This window comes from Erinaceus europaeus, chromosome 12 (assembly GCF_950295315.1).
Source record: "Erinaceus europaeus chromosome 12, mEriEur2.1, whole genome shotgun sequence".
NCBI classification, from domain to species: Eukaryota; Metazoa; Chordata; class Mammalia; order Eulipotyphla; family Erinaceidae; genus Erinaceus; species Erinaceus europaeus.
Window position 1 is genome coordinate 79,870,971 of NC_080173.1, and position 26,993 is coordinate 79,897,963.

Genomic DNA, 26,993 nt, shown 5'->3' on the forward strand with positions numbered 1-26,993 from the left:
AATATGCTGCTACCTTACAGGCCAAAATTAACAGCATTTTTAGTATACCTTCAGTGCTCTGGTGTCTTTCACTCTTTTTTTTTTTAATATTTATTTCCTTTTGTTGCCCTTGTGGTTTTATTGTTGTAGTGATTGTTGTTGTTGTTATTGATGTCGTTGTTGTTGGATAGGACAGAGAGAAATGGAGGGGGGAGACGGGGAGAAAGATAGACATCTGCAGACCTGCTTACTCCCCTGCAGGTGGAGAGCCGGGGGCTCGAACTGGGATCCTTAAACTGGTCCTTGTGCTTTGTGCCACGTGTGCTTAACCCACTGTGCTACAGCCCAACTCCCTCTCTCTGTCTTGCTATCTGTCTCTATCTGAAGTTGTTAACCTAGAGTGGTGGAGTTGCATGACAATGACAAAAAATGTTCTCAAGTTCAGTAGAAGTGATGCTCATACAACTCTGAATATAATAAAAACTGAATTAAATTTTGAAATGGTAATTTTTATATGTGACTATATCTCAGTAAGTAAGTAGGTATCTTTAAGTATTTGTTTAGCTATTAACATGGAAGAGGATGAGAGAGAACCAGAGCATCATTCTGGCGCATTTGATATCATGATCTCATGCTTTTAAGTCCAATACTCTAGCCACTGCACCACCTCCTGACCCTCAGACAAATATTTACTGTGATCTGTTCATGGTGTCTTGTGATACAGAATTACAGCCTTCAAAAAATTTGGTCAGATTTGCCTATTGTCTCCATTTAGGTCCTTCTGAATTTATTATCTTGCTTAGGAAGCTTTCTAGCCTTTAAGAAATCCTTCACCCATGTTCAGCGGGGAAGCAATTACAGAAGCCAGACCTTCCACCTTCTGCAACCCACAATGACCCTGGGTCCATGCTCCCAGAGAGATAGAGAATGGGAAAGCTGTCAGGGGAGGGGGTGGGATATGGAGATTGGGTGGTGGGAATTGTGTGGAGTTGTACCCCTCCTACCCTATGGTTTTGTTAATGTACCCTTTCTTAAATAAAACAAATAAAAATAAAGAAATCTTTCAGATACTCCTATAGATTTTTAAAGTAAACTTTAGTTCATTTCAGGCATTTACAATTTTTATTTTATTTTTTTCTCCCTCCTAAAATTATTATTTTACTGCGCATGTGTGATAACACACCTGTGTGGCTCCCCAGTCTGTATCACTGTAATAGATACAAGGGAGGAGGAGAGCATTGCCCTGAGACTTGCAGTGCTGGGGACTGAATTTGGAGCCCCACATCAGCAAGAATGAGAGGAGGACCAGCACAGACAGGAAGTAGCCCACCCCCAGGCCTTGTGGCAGGAGCGAGTATATCATATGCAAGGAAAGAAAGGAAAATGTGTGACTGGCTGGAGAGTAGAGAGCGACAGGAACATGGGAGGCGATGAGCTGAGCCATCAGCAAAGCCAGACCACAAAGAACCGTGTGGGCCATGTGAAGCTTTTCACTTTTGGCCTAAGGTTCTTGGAAAGTTATTGAAAGGTTCTAATCAGAGTTAAAGATAGGTTGAAGAGCTGTACATTCTTAGATAATAATTACTTTCAAAAATGTCAACAGACATAATGGTTTTTACTGGGGTAAGGTAATTGTTTAGATAACTACATGTTTCTGAAAAGCAGATCCTCTCTTATTGATGCTACATATTTTTATGTTTAATAATTTAAATTTTTCTCATGTCATTTACTCCTTGAAGATATGGTATGTAGTAAGGACACAGCATTTTAATTAAGGGACTAGATGAGAAATGAAAATCCTGCAATCATAAAAAGCTTTGTAATGATGCAGTGAAAGATTAAGGGAAATATTTATGTTGAAATTGATATGTAGTCTTCAAGTTACTTGGTAATGAAAAACAGTTGACAAAGGGAAATAGTTTCATCAGAATGATTATTGGGTGAAAGCTTTTCAAGTAGCTTGTCATTTGAAGGGCTTTTGCATTTATTTACCTAACTTGTTTTTATTTCTTTGCCTTTGTAGGAGAGTAGTTATTTTGATGGAATTAGATGTTTTAAAATCAGCTGAAGCAGTTGGATTAAAGATTGGCAATCCAGTCCCTTATAATGAAGGTAAAAAGAATTTTATAGGTTGTGGCTTTTAATTGAATACCTCCTTATAGATACCTAGTTAGTTCTCATCTTTATTTATTTATCTATTTTTCCTAATGAGAGAGACACCAGAGCAGTGCTCTGTCATTTGTGATACTCTGTTTTTTAAATGTTGTCCTAGGGATTGAACCTAGGACCTCAGCCTTAAGAAACATGCACTCCCATCACTGAGCTTACACAAAGGCCCAATTTGTTAGTCTTAATTGAAATATGCATAGTTTTTTGGGGGGGATCTAGGAGCCAAGTTATTATTATTTTCCCCAAACTGAAAAACTGAGTGGTCAGGAAGTAGTTCACTTGGGAGAATGCACACCTTGCCATGTTCAAGGGCTGGGGTCCGAGCTCCTGGCGACCACATGAAAGCATCATGAGCTGTGAAGTGCTATGTTATCTCTTCTCCCTCTCTCTCTCTCTGTCTCTATCCCTCCCTCCCCTCTCCACATCCCTCAATCCCTCAATCCCTCTTCCCTCCTCCCCTTTCTTCTTCTCTTCCTTTTTTAAAATATTAGTGAGGAGAGAGCCAAAACATCACTCTGGCCCATGAGGTGCTGGGGATTAAACTTGGGACCTCATGCTTGCAAGTCCAAAGTTTTATCCATTGCCCCACTGCCCAAGCCATTCATTAAAGAGTCCATTAGAAGCAGTGGGGTTGTGCAATTGCAAAAACTGTGGCAGGAAAAAGATAGCTGAAGAAATGGTGGTAGAATTCCAAACACTTCTGTGTTTCTCCTCAGACAACACTGGCACTTCTTTTATTTGTTTATGGGGGAGAGGAGAACCAGAGCACCACTCGGACACTCATGACGCCTGGGGATCAGACTCCAGACCCCATGCTTCCAAGCCTCTGTACCTCTACATTAACACCACCACCATCACCACCCCTAGGCTGCAGCACTGGCACTTCTGTGACACCACTTGCAGATCTGAGAGAGTGGTGTGGAGAATAGTGGGGGTTCCATGCTAAGCAGTCTTGAATTCTCCATGAACTCTAGCTGGGTATTCTACAATTCTTTTTTAGTTCTGACATTCCATGGATCCAGATCCTCCAGAGTGAAGGCTGTCATGCCACATGACTGCTTCTCTCTTTCCCTATCTTTAGATGTCAATTACAAGTCCAGAGAATTATGCTTCTGACCAACTGGCTATATTGGAAGGTCCCACAACCCTCTCCTTAAGTTTGATTAATTTGCTGGAGTGGCCTACAGAACTCTGAGAAGAGCTGTCAGTTCTATTCTGTAATTTAGCCAGCTGTTTATTAATGGACACTTAGGAGATACACACACACACACACACACACATATATCATATGCAGCTATATGGGCAAAAAGACTTTGACAGGCATAAGATTGCTGAATCTATACTTGGAAGATACAGCTGATTTCCTTCCTGTAGGATAGTGTCATTTGGGATACTTAGGAGCAGTACATGGAAATGCTGGTTTTGTCACAGCTGTGCCAACAAAATATATTGTTAATATTTTTTATGTATATTTTTATTTTTTAATATATTTTACCTTTTGTTGCCCTTGTTTTTTTTACTGTTGTTGTAGTTATTGTTATTGATGTCATCGTTGTTAGATAGGACAGAGAGAAATGGAAAGAGAAGGGGAAGACAGAGAGGGAGAGAGAAAGATAGATACCTGCAGACCTGCTTCACCACCTGTGAAGTGACTCCCCTGCAGGTGGGGAGCCAGGGGCTCAAACTGGGATCCTTACCCTGGTCCTTGTGCTTCAAACCACGTGTGCTTAACCTGCTGTGCTACCGCCTGACTCCCTGTTAATATATATATATATATATAAATATTTATTTTCCCTTTTTGTTGCCCTTTTTTTTTATTGTTGTTATTGATGCTGTCGTTGTTAGATAGGACAGAGAGAAATGGAGAGTCATGGGGAAAGTGGGGAGAGAAAGATAGACACCTGCAGACTTGCTTCAATGCCTGTGAAGTGACTCCCCTGCAGGTGGGAAGCCAGGGCCTCTAATCGGAATCCTTGTGCCGGTCCTTGTGCTTCGCGCCACATGCGCTTAACCCGCTGCGCTACAGCCCGACTCCCTGTTAATCCTAAATGATGTCTTTTCGTTATGCAGCTGTTTGTTTTTATGAAGTTGAATTTTCCAGTTTTTGTTTTTAGGACTTCAGGATTTGAGCCATAGTTAAGAAAGATCTTCCTTACTTCAAAGACATTCCTTCCTTCCTTCTTTTTGCTTACGCAGTCTCATTTTTTCCATTTAATCACCTGTGTTACTTCTTTGTGATTTCTTGACTTTTGGTGTTTGGAACTTCACTTTAACATATTTTGGATTTTGTGGAGTTTCTCTGTCTCAGTTTCATTAAAGATATAATCAGTATGTGGGTTGTTTGAATGGGAATGGGTATTCATTATCCCTGTTGTGTGATTTTTTTTTAGACGTTGAAATATTTAGGGCCAGGTGGTGGTGCACCTGGTAAAATACACGCATTACAGTATGCAAGGAACCAAGTCCAAGCCCCTGGTCTCTACTTGCAGGGGGAAAGCTTCATGAGTGGTGAAGTAGGGCTGCAGGTATCTCTTTCTATGTTCCTCTCTACCTACCCTTTCCCTCCCAACTTCTCTGTCTCTGTCCAATAATAAATGGATATTTAAAAAAAAGAAGAAAGATTGGAACTAAGTTATCACCATACTTCTGCCATAAATGCAGATTTTAATTTTTACCTACATGAAACCAGAAATTAGTTTGTTTGTTTTCAAGTAGGGAAAGCTGGGAGTTAATCAGGTAAGTTTGTAGAATATTAAGTTGGAACATCACATTTCATATTTCTTTTTTTAAGATTTTTTAAGTATTTGTTTATTCCCTTTTGTTGTCCTTATTTTTCATTGTTGTTGTAGTTATTATTGTTGAACTGGTATAAGGATCCCAGTTCGAGCCCACAAGTCTGCAGGTGTCTGTTTTTCTCTCCCTGTCTCTGTCTTCCCCTCCTCTCTCCATTTCTCTCTATCCAATAATGATGACATCAACAACAACAATAATAACTACAATAACAATGAAAAACAAGGGCAAAAGGGAAAAATAAATAGATTTTTTTTTTAAAGATGGAGATTGCAGAGTAGAAAGAATCACTGATTGCCGTCAGAACCACATACAGCTATAGGGGCAAACTGCTTTGGTTTAATACATAGTCCTGCTGAATCTTCCCTTAATTTAGTGTCTGTTAAAGTGTAAAGGGCTGAGAGAAGATTTTGGTGTTCAGGATTATTTGTTACTGAATGTCATTGCAACCAGATCAGTAACACATTGACCATCATGGAAATAGCTTTGTTAAAGTGACTTCAATGCATTTCACTAAGATGGTTTCCAGTTGTCTACTGTGAAATCGAGGAAACTGCTGTTAGCTGTTAGAGGACTAAAGTTAAATTTGATTCCTCCTCCCACCCCTCTCAGCCTGTGACATATTTGGTGGTCGGTAAAATTGACTAAATTCAGCCTGGAAAAGGGCAGGATTCCAAAATGTGGTTTAAGGATGTGAGGGCGATCTGGCTGTGACATGTCACCCCATGGATTTCCAGGGTTGATTTGGCTGATCTGACTGGCTAGGCGGGTGTCCCCTTCCTCCCTCACCGCTCCATGTGCGTCCCTCCCGAAGCTGTGCGCTAGGGGGAAGAGGACGGCCTTCCCCGAATAGAGACGGACCGGTCTTTGGTCCAGGGTATACAAGTAGCTGCGCTCCCCTGCTAGAACTTCTAAACAAGCTCTCAAGGTCCAAAATGTGGTTTAAATTATCTTATGCTACTAGTACCACATTTAAGATACATAGAGAATTTTCAAAATATGAGAAATAAAACTTGAAACAGTTCATGTTTTATATAATATTGGGTTGATGTGTTTTAAATCCCAACCATCCTTGGTAACCACAGTTCTTTCTCTGTGAATCAGACTATTCTATGTATCCCATAAATTTTAGTTACATTTGATAGAAATTAGTTCTAAGTGGTCCCATGACTGTGTCTGTTCAGCAAGGTAGGTGAAGAATCAGCATAGCCACTTGACAGTAGAAGAGGGAGGACTTAGCAATTTGTGTCTTGATTTTTCTATTTCAGATATTTAAAATCTTTTCTTTGGAATATGTTTTATGAAGCAGGTAAAAATACAGTGCCTTTTCCCCCAACCATTTAGCACAGTACTATTTAACTTAACCTTTTCTTATTGATTTTTTTATTCCCTTTTGTTGCCCTTGTTGTTTTATTGTTGTGGCTATTGTTGTTGTTGATGTCACCGTTGTTGGATAGGACAGAGAGGAGGGGGAGAGAAAGACAGACACCTGCAGACCTGCTTCACTGCCTGTGAAGTGACTCCTCTGCAGGTGGGGAGCCAGGGGCTTGAACCAGATCCTTACACTGTTCCTTGCACTTCATTCACACCATGTGTGCTTAACCCGCTGCGCTACCACCCAACTCCTCCTATTCATTTTTTTTAAAGGGTTCACTATAAAGTTTTTTAAATTATTATTTATTAAATGGAACCATTGACAAGACCATAGAATGATCCTTCACAAGACTCAGTGTCAAAGAAGAGCTATTCTCTTGTGTAATTCCATATGATACTTCGTAAATTCAGAGATAATAGGAAAATAAATAGAGGTCATTGTCTGTAATCTAGCTTCTTTTTTTTTTCTACATGAGGCCTTTCAGATTTTTCTCCCCATAAGGAACAGTAAAGAACAAACATTTCTAGTCAACCTTTTGAGTTCTATGCTAAATTAATTTCACTCTAATGGCACAGTTAACGCTCATTTAGTATTACCAATTAAGCATAATATTGGCAGCAAGAAGTAAAACCAGTATGTGATATCTTCCCTCTTGAGTTGGGGCTTTGGGAAACCCAGCAGAAACTAAACCTAGTGATTAGGGAAGGCAAAGATAAGATAAATGGCTTGCTCACCATTTTTGTCTCGGCACTTTGGGAAATGTTTCGAGCTGCTCTTTTATGATGCAAACTCTTAACTAAGCAGTCCAGATTTAGGTTGACTTCTACTTTTTTTTTTTTCCAACCCTTCCCCGACTTCTACTTTTCATGCCAGTCAGAAAAGGCAAAAAGTCCAGAAATCTATTTACTTTAATTAGGAGTATTCTGCAATTTTAGAATTCTTCAGCTTCATAAACATTTGTAGACAAGGTTAAGGGCAAATAAATACTCTCTAATGGTATGGCATTATTTTCTGCTTGCGAGGTGTTCATTTCTTCCTCTTTCCTTTTAATCTTCCTGTTTCCTTGACACACCTGCTTCTGAACTCCATCGTCGCCTTTCCCTGCTGTGACAGTCCACCGGCACGTCACGGTACCTAAGGCTCTTTCAACTCTTATTTTCCACCAACTGTCAGTTGCAAAATAAGGTTGCTTTGTTTGGGGAGGGAAAGGGCAGAATCCTTTCTGAATGTCTCCTTTTCCTTTGAAGCAGGAGCACTTCAGAGACAATTGAACTGCTTTTAGATTTTTCTTACCACCCAGCTTTTTTTCTGATAGGTCCTGCCGTGAACATACAGTTCTGTTGATGACATCGATTTGTTGCTATGGAAATAGTGGCAATGTCACAGATTCAGCCCAGTGACTTTACTTCAAGTTCATGCAGGAGAAATAGGCAAGACTTTAGGGGAGAACCTTATTAAAACTGAAAGCTATCAATTATTAGCAGGTGAAAGGTATATGGGAGCCGACCTTTTATGTAATGAAAACAAAAGTAAACCCCTGGCAAAGTCAGAGTATTTCTCCCACTTAAGTTTAAGTCTTTGATTCAAATTATTTGCACTAACATGGTCTTTCTCTTTTGATCCTTAGGACATGGGCAGCAGCAGGTAGTTCCTTCTCCAGTTCCAGCAGCCAATCCACCAACCAGCAGGCCCCAGCAACAGAATGGGAGCTCAGGAATGGGTAAGGTTGTCACAGGAGGACATGTCAGGCTTTTAATAGTGTTAGAAATTTAATCCGGGGCTAAGGGGAACTTTCTGAATACCATTCATGACAGTTGCATCTTTCAAAGAATAATGTCAGTTCTTACTGTAAAGTATGTATTTTAAAAATAAAGGCCTCAAAAATACTTTATGTATTTATTGGACAGAGACAGTGAAATTGAGAGGGTAAGGGGAGATAGGAAAGAAGAAACCAACATATAGCACTACTTCAGTACTCATGAAGCTTCCTCCCTGAAGGTGGAGAGCGGGGACCTGAATCTAGGTCCTTGTGTGTTGTGGCATGTGCACTCAACCAGGTGCACCACTGCCTGGTCCTGACAATGTGTGTGTGTGTGTGTGTGTGTGTGTGTATCCTTTTAAGCAAATCTGATGTGTGTTCTCTGATATGTTTATTATTTCTTAAGTTTGACTTTTTGTGACTTTATATAACTTTTAAATTCTTATCTTTTAACTGTCTTGGTTCTTTTTTTCATTAAATTTGGCTGGTTTCTCTCTAAATTTCCCAATTAATATAATAATATATTAATATGGATAATATATAATCTAACATGTTGAGATATGGTTAACATATCATAAAATATTAAAACTGTAGTGTTTATCTATTGTACAATTCTTTTTTAAAAAATTTAATTAATTAATTTTACCAGAGCACTGCTCAGCTCTGGCACATTGGTGCAGGGGATTGATTGAACATGGGACTTTGGAGCCTCAGGTATGATAATCTATTTGCATAACCATTATGCTATCTACTGCTGCCCTCTTTGTACAATTCTAAATTTAGTTTCTGTTGGCTATTTATCTTGACTTGAGGACTGTATCATTTATTGTGCATCTCAATCTCCTGGATAAGTTTCCTTTAAGTTTATCTGCATAATGTCCTGAGAGGCCTTCCTGGAGCCCTTTTGTTGACTTGCTGCTCTTTGCTTTAGGAACTGCTTGATTTGGGAGGTCACCACTGAAATTTTTGGTTTGTAGAATGCAGTTGAATTTATTTATAGAGATCCTTTTTTTTTTCTCCTGTCACAGCTTCCTGTACACCACTTCTTATTCTCCCCTCAACTGTTAGTATCTATTTTTTAATGCTAAGATTCTAAGAAAAGCAAAGTTGATGTCACTAATGTTACTGTGAAAAATTCAGGGCATATAACTTTTATTCCCATTGGCCTTTGATGTTTTTATCTGCTTTGCAATATCTGTCTTTTGTAAATGGATCTATTCATACACACTCACTTCAAATTATATACTGGTGAAGGGAAGTAAGGAGAATGCATTATCCAAAATAGTAAATGATATAAAAGTCATTTCCATAGGCTAACCTATAAATAATGTGTTATTCCTCTCCCTTCCCCCACAGATCATGGTGATGGCTGGCTGATGGAGATAGTAGTAGAGAGTGAAAGAGACCACAGTACTGAAATTTCTTTTAGTGCAGTGGAGGCAGGGCTCAAACCTTGGACACATGCATGGCAAAGCAGATTATTTTTCAAATTTATTATCTCTGGCTTACATATAAAGTTTTACTAACTTAATTTTTTATTAGTGATTTATAATTGTTTATAAGATTTTAAGAGTCTAGTGCTACACCTCATCCTCCACCTAAGTTCTGTGCTGTGCCACCAAATCTCCACAGTTCTCACAAAGTCTTAAGGACAATGTGGCTTTCCTTTTCCTCCCCTCCCCTCCCCTTAAGTTTATATGTTTCAATTGTGTCTATTTAAAAAATGAGTGACATTATTTGGTAGTTGTCTTTCATCTCCTTACTTTTTATTAAGCATAATCACTTCTATAGAGAGACTTTTTTAAAAAAGATTTTATTTACTTATTGATGAGAAAGATAGGAGAGAAAGAACCAGACATCACTCTGGTACATGTGCTGCCAGGGATCGAACTCAAGACCTCATGCTTGAGAGTCCAATGCTTTATCCATTGTGCCACTGCTCAGCTCTGGCTTAGGTGGTAGTGGGGGTTGAACCTGGGATCTCAGGCATGAAAATCGTTTTGTATAACCACTGTACTTTCTCCCTGTCCCTATATATTTGTTTTAAAAAATCATTTTTTAAAAATATTTATTTATTTTGGATAGAGAGAATTGAGAGGGAAGGGGAATAGAGAGGGAGAGAGAAAGAGACACCTGCAGCCCTGCTTCACTACATGTGAAGTTTTCTTCCCTGCAGGACCAGGGGTGTGAACCATGTCTGAACATGTGCACTCTGCTGCATGCACCACCGCCAGGCCCTCTTAAAAATAATTTTGTAGGGAGTCAATTGGTATTGCAGTGGATTAAGTGCACATGGCGCAAAGTGCAAGGACCGGCACAAGGATCCCAGTTCGAGCCCCTGACTCCCCACCTGCAGGGGAGTCACTTCACAAACAGTAAAGCAGGTGTCTGTCTTCCCCTCCTCTCTCCATTTCTCTCTGTCCTATCTAACAACAACATCAATAACAATAATAAGAACCACAACAACAAGGGTAACAAATGGGAAAAAAAGAGAAAGCCTCCAGGAGCAGTGGATTCGTGGTGCAGGCACTGAACCCTAGCAATAATCCTGGAGGCAAAAAAAAAAATTATGGGTGCTGGGTGGTGGCACACCCAGTTGAGCACACACACTATGATATACAAGGTCCAACAGTGAAGCAGGGTCTTCAGGTGTCTCTCTCTCTCATTCTGTCTCCCCCTCTCACAGTTTCTGTGTGTCATATCAAATAAAATAGAAAAAGAAAAATAGTCACCAGAAACAGTGAATTTGTAGTACCATCACTGAACGCCATTGATGCCCTGTTTGGCATTTTGTTACCTAAATACGTGTGAATTGGATAGTGGGGAACAAAAAAGAGTGAGGGGATACTACCTGAAAACTGTGTGTTTTATATCATTGTATATATGCTTGATGTACATAGACATAGTCTACAGAGTACATGTGCTTCCGATAGATACTACAGATGGCTAGAGTACTGTGGAAATTCAATAAATAAATGCAGAATGATAGTAGGTTATATTTCTGGCCAATTCCATCCTGTAGAAATGTGTTGATATATCAGTAGATAAAGTGAAATTAGAGGATCATATTCTATATTCTGAATTTGGAGGTTGAAACTTTACAGAAAGAGGATTATATAATAAATATATAAAGGGACTCGGGGAGGAGGGACGGGCACACCGGGTTAAATGCACATATTACTATACGCAAGGACCCATTTCTAGCCCCCACTCCTCACCTGCAGGGGGGACACTTCATAAGTGGTGAAGCAGGTCCTTACTGTCTGTCTTTCTGCCTCCCCCATGCCTCTCAATTTCTCTCTGTCCTATCCAAGAAAATAGAACAAGGGAGGGGTGATTGCCACTGGGAGTGGTAGGTTCATAGTGCCAGTACCAAGCCCTAGTGATGACCCTGGTGTTAGTTTAAAATTAATTAATTAATTAATTAAAAATAAAATAAAGGAATTCATCTACTTGTAGACTTTAACTGCCTATTCTCTCCAAGTTAGGGAACTGCCTAGGCTTGGATGATAGAGGCAGAAGGGATTCTGTTGGCCAGCCACTTGTCTTTGAATCAAAAATTTATTCTTGCTCTGTGCTCCCTGAGCCAGCTAATTTCCAGAAATTTTATTGTAGACTTTTCAGTCTTGTAGATCAGCTGAGAACCAGGATTTTTTCAGGGCTATCATGAGATACTACTCTTGTGACAATGTCCCACTACGTCCTTTATGTTCTTGCTTTGTTTCTCCTTCTCCTCTTCTTTTTTTCTCCTACTCCTCCCTCCTCCGTTTCCCTCCTTCTCTGCCTTCTTTCTCTCTCTTCCTCCTTCCTCCTCCTCCTTTGTCTTCTTATGTAACTAGTGACTTGCTGTCAGTTTTACTAATTAGGTGTGTCTGTTTGCTCGAACTCATTGTTTTGCTCATTGATATGAAAGAAAAGTTTGAGGAAGGTGAATCTCCAAAAGAACCATGTCTGGATTTATTGCCATTATTATCTTGACTTTAGGGCTTAAGTCAGCAAATATAATAGTGATTTTTTGTGTACCCAGCCTTTCTAGCTTCTTGTTTCCATCTCTTTTTGATCTACATATCTCTTGGATACGACAAAGGAAAAAGGGCTTTTGTCTTTGGTTGGAGAGTTAGTCTAAAACACATACAATTTAAGTAGATTAATGAATGTCCTTTGTGTTTGTTGTTTGTTTGTTTTTTAAGGTTCCCCTGTATCTAATCCTTATGGTGCCTCAAAGATATTTGGAAAATCTGGAGGTATCAGCCTAATGAACACTTCTGGGGGCTCACAGTCCAAAGTGGTGCCCATTGCCAGCCTCACCCCTTACCAATCCAAGTGAGTTACTCCATAGAGTAGTTCAGAATGTACTTAGCACAATAGTATAGGAGGTTATCCTGGGGCTTCTCAGTTCCTAATATGTAAACTTGAAGGTCACTACACACAAAGCGGGTTCCTCCCTCCCTATTATTATTTTTTTTTTTTCCCCTCAGAGGAAGAAGAACACAAATTGTGGCAACCTTTAAGTCTCTTATCATTAAAAAAAAAAAAAAGTAAATAAACTGCTTCAGTATGTTTTACTTTGGTGGCTTACCAACACCATGTTCCATAATCTTGTATTTATATTCTGTGTGTGTTAAGAATGAGACAAGTTTCTGACACCAGTTATATCAGTTCCCATAATTGAAAATAGTGGCAAAATATAATTGCTGGTATTACAGTGTTTTCTAGCTTAAAACCTTTCATTAAAGGGATATTGTTGCCTTGGTGATGCTTTTTTTGGAGAAAGGAGAGAGTTTATAAATTTACTTGCTTGACAGGATGAGTTAGTATTATATCACCTTGTAGCTTTACTATTTACTTATTCTATAAACTGTCAAGTTTGTATGTCAGCTTTGGGTTTTAATTAGTTGGATTAAAATACAGCTAACATTGAAAAATGAAATAAGCATAGGAAAGACTGGGAAATGATAGAGAACCTTTCATATATTTCCCAAGCAACACCCTGAAGACTGAAATAATCTGTTTGGCTTTCAGATGGACTATCTGTGCACGTGTTACCAACAAAAGTCAGATCCGTACCTGGAGCAATTCCCGAGGAGAAGGGAAGCTTTTCTCTATAGAATTAGTTGATGAAAGTGTGAGTATTTGTCAAGTGGAAAAAAGGAGGAGCTGTTCTTTGAGAAACAAGACATCTCTGCAGGCCTGTGGGATCCAAAAATAGTAGCTGACTGTTGTTTTTCTTTTGTTGTAGTCTTTAGATGCAGTCTGGGGACATTGGGTTAAAGGTCATAAACAAGATCCCTGCTCTTGAACAAAAGCATTTGTAGCCATAGAAATTAGCTTCTAACTGTATTAGTAGCTTCTTAGGCAATGGAAAGCAGAGACACTCTGTCTGACTTGCTGGCAGGCTTGGTTGAAGCCCTGAGAAGGTGATGTCTGCTATGAGGCAAGTGGATCTTTGGGCCACAGCACCAGGCACATGACAACAGCCTTGATGTGTGACTACTGGCTTTGTGAGCAGTGCATTCTGGTTGAGACCGCTGTAAATGCTTTACTTAAAGCCATGATGAAAACAAAGCAGGACAAAATGTTCCAAGTTTTAAAATCTGAGCCTATTTCTCTGTCCATTCATCTTGTCTATAATTCCTGGTATTCACTTCCAGCATTCTTTTCAGACTGCTTTGGATTTCCTGTTGCCTAAATCTCTAAGAAAACAGACAGGAGATAATTTATTCTGATTTTGATTTTTGGAACATGGAATAACACCCCAAATGCTAGTGACTGTGATGGCAGGGTCAATATCAGAGCCCAATTTTTACCCAATATTGATCTGACCTGTCAGTTGGTTAAAATTTCAGTCATCTTTGTAAGTTTCTGGCCCATCTGTAGCATTTTGATGGGTAGAGAAGTAAAAGTGAAAAATCAGATCACAAGCAACTTGAAAACTTCTAACATTTTTGGCAACGATTCCTATGTGTGAGGTCATTCCTCACTTGAAATACAAACGTGAGGGAAGCTGGTGAATCATTGTGGCTCAGCACTTTCCTGTAGGCTTCAGTCGTGTCACTCTGTATTCAAAACTGTTTTATTTTTGTTGTCAGAATATTAAATTCACTGTTGAATTTTTTACTGGGACTTTGTTTCAGATTTTTAACTTGAGGTTAATAAAGCATGAAGATAATATTGGGTTAAACCTAGGTTGTTTTGGCAAGGTTAATAGTTTGAATGCATGGCTATAAGATGTGTGTATCTGGGGTGTCTGTAGTCCTCTGAGGGGTACCATATGTGCTTGTGCAACTACTTGACATTGATTTTGATGCCAAATGTGTCTTGCTGGTAAATTTTGACAAACACCACAATTCTAACCTGCTTTCATATGCTAATATAGGGTGAAATCCGAGCTACTGCTTTCAATGAACAGGTGGACAAGTTCTTTCCCCTTCTCGATGTGAACAAGGTATGCTCATGTGCAGATCCAAGACAGTCCAGGGGTGGCTAGATAGCTCACCTGGGATAGCACCGACTTTGCAGTGCACGTGGCCCCATTTCCAGCTCAGCCTCTACTGCATTCGAGGAAGCAATGGAGCTGTAGTAGCTTTCTTTCCCTCATTTCTCTGTCTTTGTCTTTCTATCTGAAAAAGTAAATAAATATAGAATCATTTTTTAAAATACCTGAAACAGTTCATTGGTGGATGAGAATGAGGGGACTCTTGCATATGGTGGTCAAGTTTTTGTGTTTGATTTAATGGACTCTTTTATGCTCATGACTTGCCCTCTTGTGCAGGTCTACTATTTCTCTAAAGGAACCCTGAAAATTGCCAACAAACAATTCTCAGCTGTTAAAAATGACTATGAGATGACCTTCAATAATGAGACTTCTGTCATGCCCTGTGAAGATGGCCATCATTTACCTACAGTTAAGTTTGATTTCACAGGGATTGGAGACCTAGAGAGCAAGCCTAAAGACTCACTTGTTGGTAAGTCTTGTGTATTAAACAGAGCGGTTATTATTAGGGCAACTCTAAGACAGCATTTGGTCACACTATAGCAGGAGTGTTGACCATCTCTTGCTAAAAGATTGTGTTTGTGTCTATGTTTTAGACATAATTGGGGTCTGCAAGAACTATGAAGATGCCACTAAAATCACAGTAAAATCTAACAACAGAGAAGTCTCTAAGAGAAATATCTATTTGATGGACATGTCGGGGAAAGTGGTGACTGCTACTCTGTGGGGAGAAGATGTAAGTCTCTGCATTGGTTGGTAAAACACGCCTTCAGTGGTTGGTTATCTCATCCTGTGCCTTGTGGCACTCTGGCCATGTTGATCATTCTTAAGGGAAAAGTAGCCTGTCTAGGGAATATTTGAAATCCTTTACTTGATTTATCTCCATGAAATTTACTATAATGTAAGCTTTACATAGCAAATACTTTTTCTTCTAACTCTGTTTTGATATGCCTCGACAGATTTGTGTGTGTGAGGTTCTCTCACACTCGTTTACTATTGACTGTTTTCCTTGTTTTCTATTTTAAAAAAAAATGTTATGTGCTTTTCCTACCAAGGACACTTGCTTGTGACTGATGTTTTTCTTGTTATGCAGGCTGATAAATTTGATGGTTCTAGACAACCTGTGATGGCTATCAAAGGAGCCAGAGTTTCTGATTTTGGTGGACGGAGCCTCTCTGTACTGTCTTCAAGCACAGTCATTGCGAATCCTGATATCCCAGAGGCCTATAAGCTTCGTGGATGGTAGGTTGCAGAGCTAAACAAAAGGGTTATATGAGCCTGAACTTTGAGAAGAGCTGGCTTTTATGTTCATTATGTGAGCTGTATGCTGAGCAGGGGGCTTCCTTACTGAATGAACAATTCCTGTATTTCTTGGAGGCATTGTGCCTTCTGAGAGAATGACTTTAAAGTCCTTAAACTGACAAACTTGTATTCCCATGACAAACCTGGAGGGTTGGAGGAAGCAATGACCCATCTGAATCCTGACAAAGCAGGGTGAGGCCAGACTTTAGCAAGTGTGTGCTGAAGGACTGTGAGCTTGCAGGAATCTTTCTTTTCTTGTTTAAAGCCATGGGCTACTGAGGTGGGCTTGGGAGCTAGGGGTATTCTTATTCTCTCCAGCCTTTGGTGCTGATCACATCTAGTGTGTATTCACTGAATTCTGATAAAGTGTGATGGGAACAATGGGCTTTTGTTGGCATTGTATTGTTATTCCCAAAGCACTCAAGGGAAGAAGAAATACCATTAAAGTCTCCTTGCTGTATCTAGCTTTTTGGAGTGTTAAAAACTCTGCCAATAAAATATATATGCTTTTAAAAAGAATGCTTCAAACTAAAATGTGGTATGCAAGAATTGATATGGTTAGGGAGAACACTTCAATCCAAGCTTAAATAAGTCGTACAGTATACTCACAAAAGAAAGTGTTTTAGGGTTTAGTCACTGAAGAATTGGCTTATATTACACACTCCCCACTTTTGTTTTGAGTCTAATGTGAACCAATGGCAACAGTATCTGAATAGCTTCGTGAAACTGCTGCTGCTGTGCTCGTGTCATTTAAGCCAGCCTCATGAGTATTTGTCCGCATGGATCTATATTTAACTATTCTGGTAGCTAGCATTGCATTATGAAGTAGGTCCATTAATAGTCTTACCAGAAGCAACCACAGCTCTGGTATGTCCTTATTGTTTGATTTCTCTTTCAGGACTGGAACTTGTCCCCACTATAATTGCATTCCCACATTAAGGTCTTCATATTTCACTTGTCAATAACTGGGATCCTAGTCAACATTAAAAACAACAACAACACACATTTGTTCTGGCTGTCCCCAGAATAAAGTAAATTGGCATTGATAAGAGGGGAAGTTCAATGCTTAGACCACACCTAGGCAAGGATTGGAGATGTTGAGCTCTTGGTTACAGCACTGTGGAATTTTTATTGTAAGATGGGCTGCTTCTCTCCTTGCTCTGTTGACTCCTGATGTCTTTGGTGGCAAATGTCTCCTTGGAGTTTTTGAAACTGTAAACTTGTGTTGCTAGCAATGGTGGAACAGATTTATGGACCTTGCTGTGCCTCTGATGGATTCAGCTGCTTACCTGACAGACTGAGAAGGCAATTGTCTGCAGCTCAGGGCAACATCCATTCTGTTAGGTGGTCTCTTTAGAGAGCCTGTTCTATTTGTGGTTGGTTCCCTTTTAGCTGTTTTCCTTTTGGATGTCATTGGCATGTTTTGTTGTGCTTTGTATTAAATCTCAGATTGTTTCCTCTGTGCCATTATTATGCTTCTGAACCACTTTCTCCCTTCTCTCTTTTTCTTCATATTAACTGATCAAGAAGTATAATCAGCTCCAGGGAAGTGGCTTGGTGTTAATGTGCATGCTTGAGATCCTCAGTTTGGTCTGTGGCAGCACTTTTTTTTTTTTAAGTATACTTAACTTTAATAATGATTAGACATAAATTAACTTTAATACTGGCATAAACAAAACCTTGCTAAGAAAGTATATCTACAGGAAAATTATACTTTCTAACTTCTTTTTATTTTTTTGTAGTGTCTTTATTTTTTTTTTAAATATTTATTTATTCCCTTTTGTTGCCCTTGTAGTTATTGTTGTTGTTGTTGTTGATGCTGTCATTGATGGATGGGACAGAGAGAAATGGAGCGAGAAGGAGAAGACGGGGAGAGATAGATAGACACTTGCAGACCCGCTTCGTCGCTTGTGAAGCGACTCCCCTGCAAATGGGGAGCAGGGGGCTGAACCAGGATCCTCATGCTGGTCCTCGCACTTTGCGCCACATGCGTTTAACCCACTGCACTATATGCTTTCTAATTTCTATGGGTTATATCAACTTTTAGGTTATTAGGCTTTAACGGTCTTACTATGGGAACATCTTTGGCTACTTTTTTTCCCCTATTGTTGCCCTTTTTTATTGTTGTTGTAGTTATTGTTGTTGATGACATCGCCATTGTTGGATAGGACAGAGAGAAATGGAGAGAGGAGAGGAAGACAGAGGGGGAGAGAAAGATAGACACCTGCAGACCTGCTTCACCGCTTGTGAAGCAACCCCCCTGCAGGTGGAGAGCCGGGGTCTCAAACTGGGATCCTTACTCCAGTCCTTGTGCTTGGCGCTACATGTGCTTAACCCACTGCGCTACCACTTGACTCCCTTGCGACTCCTATTAGGACTTGTTGACTGTCACTTTTCTTTTTTTTTTTTTTTTTTTTGCCAGAGCACTGCTCAGCTCTGGCTTATGGTAGTGTGGGGGATTGAACCTGTACTATCACTTTCTATTGGTAGATTTCAGTGATGATAATGTATCAGCTGCTGCCCAATGACTGAATAGCCCAAAGGACTATACCTGAGCTCTACCTCATTGTTTTCTGTTGTTTAGGTTACTGTTTTTAGGTATTAGACCCTCTGGCCCATGTTGACAGCTGAGATTAAGAGAATGTTCTCTGGTGCTCTTGGCACTGTTTCTCTTGACCACTGGGGGGCATCAAAGCAATTGAGATTAAAAAAGGTCATTGCATTTCTTCAGTTGGTTTAAGATGCCATAAGGAAGCTACTAACTTTAGCCCACCTGATCGTGCCTTGGTGGGGGCTGGATACCCTGTATCTGATGTAAAAATAAATGCTACATTGTGGCTGTCATCTTTCTTTACTTTTCAGGTTTGACTCAGAGGGGCAAGCCTTAGATGGAATTTCCATCTCTGATATGAAGAGTGGAGGGATAGGAGGGAGCAACACCAACTGGAAGACTTTATATGAGGTTAAATCAGAGAACCTGGGTCAAGGAGACAAGGTATCCTACAGCTCTAATTTTTTTTCACAAAGCATGTAAAGTGTGCAAAGGGAGAATTCTTTTTTTTTTTTTAATTTGATGTCTGATACCTGCTACCACAGATTAATTCTGTGCTGTGATTCTTTTTATATATATATATTTTTAAATTTTTTATATTTATTTATTTCCCCTTTTGTTGCCCTTGTTTTTCACTGTTGTTGTAGCTATTATTGTTATTGATGTCATCGTTGTTAGATAGGACAGAGAGAAATAGAGAGAGGAGGGGAAGACAAAGATGGGGAGAGAAAGACACCTGCAGACCTGCTTCATGGCCTGTGAAGCAACTCTCCTGCAAGTGAGGAGCCGGGGGCTGGAACCGGGATCCTTAAGCCATGTGCGTTTAACCCGATGCACTACTGCCGACTCCCCAGTGCTATGTTTCTTAACTGGGACTCTGACCAGAGCGTGCCACGATGGTTGAAAGTTGCTGCCAGGCTAAAATATGTTATGTTCTTCAGGTTTGTTGGGAAAGAAAAATGTTAAGAACTCTGACTTAGCTGATTAATTCTTTGTAATAGAGACAATAGAGCTGGTTTATCTATTGGGTTGTCATAACAGTCATGACACATTTTTGCATAAAAAAACAAATATGTCGTGGTTTTTTTCCTATTAAAAATTAATTCTTTTGAATAGAGTACCACTCTGGTTTATTTTTTGGTCTTTCTTTAATGTAGTTCTGGGATTTGAACTCAGAACCTAAGGCATGTACAACTGTATCACAGAGCTACCTCTTGGGCCCAGAAAGTTGATTAATTCTTAGAGAGGCTTTAAAGAACTAGTAGTAATCAAGCTGTATATTACAATATGGATTTCTTTCAGGTCTCTCTCTTATGTGACCCTGTTTTTGTTTTGTTTTTGGTTATCACTGGGGCTTCACTGCTCTGGGCTGGCTTTCTCAGATATATATAGAGAAAGACCACAGCACACCAAAGCTTCCTTCAGTGTGGTGGGGGCTGGGCTTGAAGAATGATTTTGAGGCTACCCTGTATACGGAGCATTAGTCAGGTTCAGTGCAGACACCAGGCTGTTCATGTGTACTGCCACTGGCTAGAGAACAAACTTCTCATGGGCAGAGGTGTTCTGTGACAAGGAATAGCTCTTGTATTTGACTTCCATTGTGGCTTCCCTTTCAGTGCTTCATGACCTTCCTCCCACTTGGTCTCAATCTTCATTCTGTCAGCAGTTCAATATTTAAGTCACTTATTTCTTTATACCTGCAAAAACAGTTGTTTCGCATTTGTTTTATATTGTACAATATAGTTTTTAGTCCTTACTGTCTTGTTTCACTGTTCTCCTTTATCCATTACTGTCAGCAACAACAACCTAGAATGCTGCTTGTTACATAATATCGAGAATTGAACACCAGGCAGGTCTGTGTTGTCCTGTTACAGGAATAGCTACTCTCCAGGTTGCTTGTCACCCAGTTTTTGTCTTAGATCTAAAGGTAGGTAGTATGTAAGAAGAAATAGAATGCTAGGTTGGGGTTTGTGCACCAGACTTTCATGTCTGAGGCCCAAAGGTCCCAGATTCAATCCCAAGCCAGAGCTGAACATTGCTCTGGTCACTGTTTCTCTCCTTCTCTCTCTCTGTCTCTCATTAAAACAAATATATAAAACATACATAGAGAAATAGACAGTTTGCATAAAGTGTTCAAGTCATGTATTTTTTTCCTAGTGAGCCATGCGCTAATACACATGTAATTTCAGTGCTCCCAGGCCACTTTTTTATTCAGATAAGAGAGGGGCACACAGAGAGAGGAAGGAACACAGCAGCACCAGAGCTGACCCCAGTGGTACTGGAACTCAAACCTGGTTTGCACACATGGCAAAGGAGGCGTTCTACCTGGTGAGCTCTTCTTCCAGCCCTTTAAGCCATGCTTTGAATCTGGACTTGATCAAGAAGTACAGGAAAACTTGAGGAGGTTTGTTTTCTCTAGCGCCGTCTAGATTGAGAGATCATCTAAGCTCTCTAAATATCTACAGTATTATCTTATCTCTTTTGGTCTGAAGCCCCAGAAGTTGCTAACCTGGCTCTGGTTTCAGGATACACTCAGAGGGAGCTACTTACCCTAAAGTTTCTCATTGCATATCTTTTCCATGAAAGTTAGAAGGCAAAACAAATAGCAACAACATAAAGCCCAAGGGGCTTGGCCATGCATATGGTAAAGTGCACTTGTTAACCATGCACATGGACCTGCGTTTGAGCCCCTACTCCCCACCTGTGGAGGGGAGGCTTCACGAAAGGTGGAGCAGTGTTGCAGGTATCTCTTTTTCTCTCTTCCTCTTCTCCATTTCTGTCTTCACCTGCCCCCCTCCCAGTAAAGCTCAAGCATCTGATTGTGTCCTTGCATATCACTTGCCTCTTTGGAGGTACTTGTTCAGTTATTTTTGTATTCTTGGACCTGAGGTTGACCCACACTCAAATCCAGCCTACTGCTTATTGTTAATTAAATCTTACTGGAACACAACCACATGCCTACATGTACATATTATCTGTTCCCAGATCTGTTACCTTTGCAGATTCAAAGGATCAAGAGGAACAAATCTTTCTCTCTGTTTTGTTTGTTTATCAGTACTGCTGGGGTCTTGCACGTGCATATTTACCTCTCCAGGCTGATTTTTTCCAGAGAGAGAGACAGACTCGTAGAAAGGGAGAAACACCACAGTGTTGCAGTCTACCCCAGTGCCGTGGTGTTCAGGAGTCTTGAGCCTGGGCTATGTGCACGTTGAGGCAGAAGCTCTCTAGATGAGCTCTCTCACTGGTCTCTGTTTTTGTGTTGATTGACTTAGTCAAATTTAGAATTAACTTCCATTGTTAAGGAACTAATATGCTTTAGAAGTTGGTTTTATTACCATGATGGGTTTTGTAGTCATCTGAAGTGATTTCTAATATTTATATTTATAAAATATTTATATGCTGGAACAAGCTTTAGGCTGAGCATGAAGACGATTCTCACTGTGGACCTGGTGCTCTGTCTTTTCCCCCTGAAGGCAGACTACTTTAGCACTGTGGCCACAGTGGTGTATCTTCGCAAAGAGAACTCTATGTACCAGGCCTGCCCAACTCAGGACTGCAATAAGAAAGTGATTGATCAACAGAATGGATTGTACCGCTGTGAGAAGTGTGACAGTGAATTCCCCAACTTCAAGTACCGCATGATCCTATCAGTAAGTAGGATGGGTAGATGAGAGAGCCAACCATTGTGTTTCTTAAGCCCCTAGCAAGTACCAGGCACTTTGGCGACAATGACACAAACAAGATCACTTGTTGTAGGAAGTCTGCAGATGAGTAAGTGCTAGGGAGCTTATTATTGGTCTATAACTATGAAAGTAAGAGACCTTTCATTCAAGTAAATGACAGTCTGTTTCCTACTACTAAAAGCTATTTTTCATGCTAGAAAGTTGCATTTAAGTACTTGACTGATTTCAGTCTTCTGTGCATGTAATACAATTACAGCATTGGTGGCACATGCCTGCTAACAGTTAAGTAGATAAATTATGGACCTTGAAAAAATCATGTTGAGTGAAATAAGTCAGAAACAGAAGGATGAATATGGGATGATCTCACTGTCAGGCAGAAGTTGAAAAACAAGATCAGAAAAGAAAACACAAGTAGAACCTGAAATGGAATTGGCATATTGCACCAAAGTAAAAGACTCTGGGGTGGCTGGGTGGGGAGAATACAGGTCCATGAAGGATGATAAATGACATAGTGGGGGTTGTATTGTTAAATGGGAAACTGGGGAATGTTATGCATGTACAAACTATTGTATTTACTGTTGAATGTAAAACATTAATTCCCCAATAAAGAAATAAATTTAAAAAAAAAAAGATAAATTAATTTGAAATGGCATTTCTGGAGAGCAGTAATTACATTTATACAGTTGATGTCTATGTGTAGTTATTTTTTTTTTTACGGATAATCTCCTCTAGCCTTAGTACGACTGATTTCAGAGGAACATAACTGCAAGCTTTTGCAGGATTATAACTCTTGATTGTAAAAATACTTTCCATTTTAAAATCTTTAAAATGAATTGTATAAGATTTTTCTAAAAAATAGAATACCACTAAAAGATAATAAAAGTACAAGAAAATGGATACTAGTATCAGTTTAAAGTTGTTTATTTTGTTTATTTTGAAACTTAAATTTGTCTTCAACTTTTTGCTAATTAATTCCTTTACTGAAAATGCTTAGAGTGGAAAACCATAGTGCCATTATAATTTTCCATTTGTTTAATATTTCCACTGTTAAAATGTTCAAGAATGGAGCTAGGTGGTGGTACACCTGAGTTAATGCCCCTAAAGCCCACCTGTGGGAGGGTGGAAAGGGGGAGTTTCATGAGCCATGAAACATGCTTTGGGTATCTTTTTCACCTCTCTCCCTGTCTATCTCCCCTTACTCTCAATTTCTCTCTGTCTCTATCCAAAATAAGTAAATAAATATTTTTTTAAAAATGTTTCTGAACTATTGCTAATGAAGACCACTAAATAACATGTAAATCTCCAGGCTTTATGACCTCCTCTTAATGACTGCAAAGTGTGAAATTTAAAATGCAGAGAACTAGGGAGCTGGGCGATGGCGCAGTGGGTTAAGCGCACATGGCGCAAAGTGCAAAGACTAGCATAAGGATCCTGATTCGAGCCCCCAGCTCCCCCCCTGCAGGGGGTTCGATTCACAAGCAGTGAAGCAGGTCTGCAGATGTCTATCTTCCTTTCCCCCTCTGTCTTCCCCTCCTCTCTCCATTTCTTTCTGTCGTATCCAACAACAACGATAAACAACAATAAGGGCAACAAAAGGAAAAAAATAGCCTCCAGGAGCAGTGAATTCGTAGTGCCAGCACCGAGCCCTAGCGATAAACCTGGAGGCAAAAAAAAAAAAAAAAAAATAGAGCACTAGTCCATGTACACAGACCCAGGTTCTAACCCCAGCATCACATGGAAGTATCATGCACAGAGGAAGCTTCACAAGCAGTTGAGTGCTCCTGCTGTGTCTCTCCTCTCCCCTGCCTGTTTCTGATACCGGTCAGGAGGAGCACAATGAGAGTGATAGAATCACACATTCATGAGGCCCTAGTGGCAGTTCAGAGGACCTACATTAAAAGATATTAGTGCCGTGGGTCAGGTGGTGGCACTTTTAGTTGAGTGCACTTGTTACCTGTCAAGGACCAGGGTTCAAGCCTCCAGTCCCCAGCTGCTAAAAGGAGCTTCTCAAATATGAAGCAAGGCTGCAGGTATCTATCTATCTCTCCCCCCTAATCTCCTTCCCTCTAGATTCCTCTGTTGCTATATAACAAATAATTTTTTTTTAATTAGAAAAAAGAACTTAGTGTCGTCACCATCGCAGCTAATTGGACTATGCCTAGTGTGCCTGGCTTCTGTCTGAAGGAGTGCTTAGTTGGGTTATATCACCACTGATGAATAAAATCATATCTACACAGTATATTTTATCCCCACTACAACCCAGCCCTAGAATGGAAATGTCTATGATACTTTTCACATACTTTATAATGTAAACAATATATGTGCTGATGATGTGTTGGGTTTTTTTTTGTTGTTGTTGCCCCCTGGAAATTATCTTACTAAGTAGGTAAAAAAAATTCAGCTTCAGTCTCTTGAGTGTGTCTTATTATTTCTTTGCTGAAATAATATAGAATTGTGTTTTTTAGGTAAATATTGCTGATTTTCACGAGAATCAATGGGTCACTTGTTTCCAGGAGTCCGCAGAGGCTATCCTTGGACAAAGTGCTGCTTACCTTGGAGAGTTAAAAGAGAAGGTTGGCCACATTTTCTATTACGAATCTGGTAGTTCGCATGCTATAATTCTGACTCCTTTTATTTTGCTCATTATTATTATTATTATTTTAAATCCTTTGGGGGGTAATGGGTATATTTTTCATAGTCTGATGATTATGTGAGAACTGTTCATTTTGGGTGTGCTCACAATACAGTGATAAAATAATGTGTGTAAAAGTACTTCAAAAGGGAGTTGGGCGGTAGCGTAGCGGGTTAAACATACGTGGTGTGAAGCACAAGGATCGGCGAAAGGATCCCGAAAGTTCAAGCCCGCAGCTCTCCACCTGCAGAGCAGTCGCTTCACAAGTGGTGAAGTGGGTCTGCAGTTGTCTTATCTCTCTCCCCCTTGCTGTCTTCCCCTCCTCTCTCCATTTTTCTCTGTCCTATCCAACAATGATGACATCAGTAACAACAACAATAAAACAACAAGGGTGACAAAAAGGAATAAATAAATTTTTTTTAAAAAAAGTATTTCAAAAATAGTACTTTACTTTGGGCCAGGTGGTGGTACACCTGGTTGAGAGCACATGTTACAATGCACAAAGACCCAGGTTTAAGTCCCCAGTTCCCACCTTCAGGGGGAAAGCTTCACAAGTGGTGAAGCAATGCTGTAGGTCTCTGTCTCTCTCCCCCTCTGTCTCCCCTTCCTCTCAGTTTCTGACTGTCTCTATCCAATAAAATAAAAATAATAAAAATATTTTTTAAAAAATAGTACTTTACAACTATAAGCCACTTCTTTTTTCTGTTACTCTTAACATACCAAAGTTATTATGCTTGCAATCACTTGGGATCTGGAAGTAATTTTTTGAGTCGGGTCCTGGTTTAAATTTACGTATGAGGTACATGCTACTTCAGCTGCCAGATGTGATTCTGATGAAGTAGCCTTTTGTGTGTGTGTGCGTGTGAGTGCTGTCTATTTCATTTTAATTTGTAGTTTCGTATTTTGGAGTTACGTAACGTAGGGAATAAATGACCAATTAGCTAACTTAAAAAAGATACAAGATATTTGCTCATAAAAAGCATCTAAAGAAGACCAGAGCTATATTTTCTGAGCCACACAAATTATTATGTAAAATAGTTTTTGTTTTTGTTTTCTCTAAATTGGTTAAAATACTTGTAAAAAGCAACGAAAGATTCAAGTTTTTACGGGTATTTTTTAAATGATATTTTAAAGTTGATTTAAGATTTTATTTATTGATTGATGAGAAAGATAGGAGAGTGAAAGAACCAGACATCACTCTGGTACATGTGCTGCCCTAGATTGAACTGAAGACCTCATGCTTGAGAGTCCAATGCTATATCCACTGCACCACCTGCTGGACCACAGTTGATTTATTTATTTATGAGAGATAGGATAAACAGAACCAGAGCATCATCTGGTATATGTGAATCCAAGGATTGAATTCAGGACCCTATTCTTGAAAGTCCAAATTTTTTATCCACTATACTTCCACAGTCATATATATATGCCTCCAGAGTTACTGCTGGGACTCAGTGCCAGCATTATGAACCCTCTGCTCCTGGCAGCCATCTTATTCGATAGGGCAGAAAGAAATTGAGAGGGGAAAGGGAGATAGAGAAGAAAAAAAAAAGACAGACATCTGCAGAATCCTTACGCCAGTCCTTGCGCTTTTCGCCATGTGTGCTTAACCCGCTGCACTACCGTCTGGCCCCCAGCATTCCTTTTCTTTATCCCTCTAGGAGTATGGACCCAGGGCCATTATGGGGTACAGAAGGTGGAAGGTGTAGCTTCTGTAATTGCTTCCCCGCTGAACATGGCTCACAAAGTCTTAAATGACAGTTTGGTTATTTTAGCAAGTTCATTTGCTTTAGTTATTACATTCCACATATAAGTAAAATGATTTTTAGATACATACTCAGTGGAATACTACTCTGCAATTTACAAAGATGATATTATATCATTAGGGACAAAAAGAATGAAAGTGGAGGTGATTATGCAAATTGAAATAAGAAGTGAAAGACAACTGTCAGACGGTTTCACTTATATCAGGCTTTTTTTTTTTCCTAATTCTTTCCTGCCTTTAATTTTGTCTGTTAGACTCTCCCCACTTCTTTTTTTAAAATTGCCCATGATATTTCTGAAAATAATCCCAAGAAGCCATTATACAGAAATAACTGGAATTGACGTTAAAGCATGATGGTATCTTTTATCTGTTTTGCTTGGTCCTCTATTTTCATATCAGATTTGAGACAGCTTTTCAGGGTATTCTATGAGCTTATTATATTTGTCTGTTTCTTACTGCTGGCGAATGAGGATATGTAGAAACTCTTCCTTCAGG

At 39.7% G+C, this 26,993-nt stretch overlaps 1 protein-coding gene and 1 long non-coding RNA gene across 2 annotated transcripts in view; both read left to right on the forward strand.

The window, feature by feature from the left end:
* LOC132542030 (uncharacterized) overlaps window positions 1-26,993 on the forward strand; it is a 139,513-nt gene that overhangs the window by 105,044 nt on the left and 7,476 nt on the right. The window lies entirely within an intron of this gene.
* The window catches only part of RPA1 (replication protein A1), a 56,340-nt gene that overhangs the window by 23,073 nt on the left and 6,274 nt on the right, over window positions 1-26,993 (forward strand). The window contains exons 5-15 of the mRNA XM_007520398.3: window positions 2,003-2,091; window positions 7,941-8,033; window positions 12,263-12,395; window positions 13,095-13,197; window positions 14,449-14,517; window positions 14,845-15,037; window positions 15,162-15,301; window positions 15,659-15,807; window positions 18,730-18,862; window positions 21,892-22,068; window positions 24,567-24,674. Of these exons, the coding sequence (XP_007520460.2) occupies window positions 2,003-2,091; window positions 7,941-8,033; window positions 12,263-12,395; window positions 13,095-13,197; window positions 14,449-14,517; window positions 14,845-15,037; window positions 15,162-15,301; window positions 15,659-15,807; window positions 18,730-18,862; window positions 21,892-22,068; window positions 24,567-24,674 (1,387 nt within the window). The remainder of the gene's footprint in view (window positions 1-2,002; window positions 2,092-7,940; window positions 8,034-12,262; window positions 12,396-13,094; window positions 13,198-14,448; window positions 14,518-14,844; window positions 15,038-15,161; window positions 15,302-15,658; window positions 15,808-18,729; window positions 18,863-21,891; window positions 22,069-24,566; window positions 24,675-26,993) is intronic.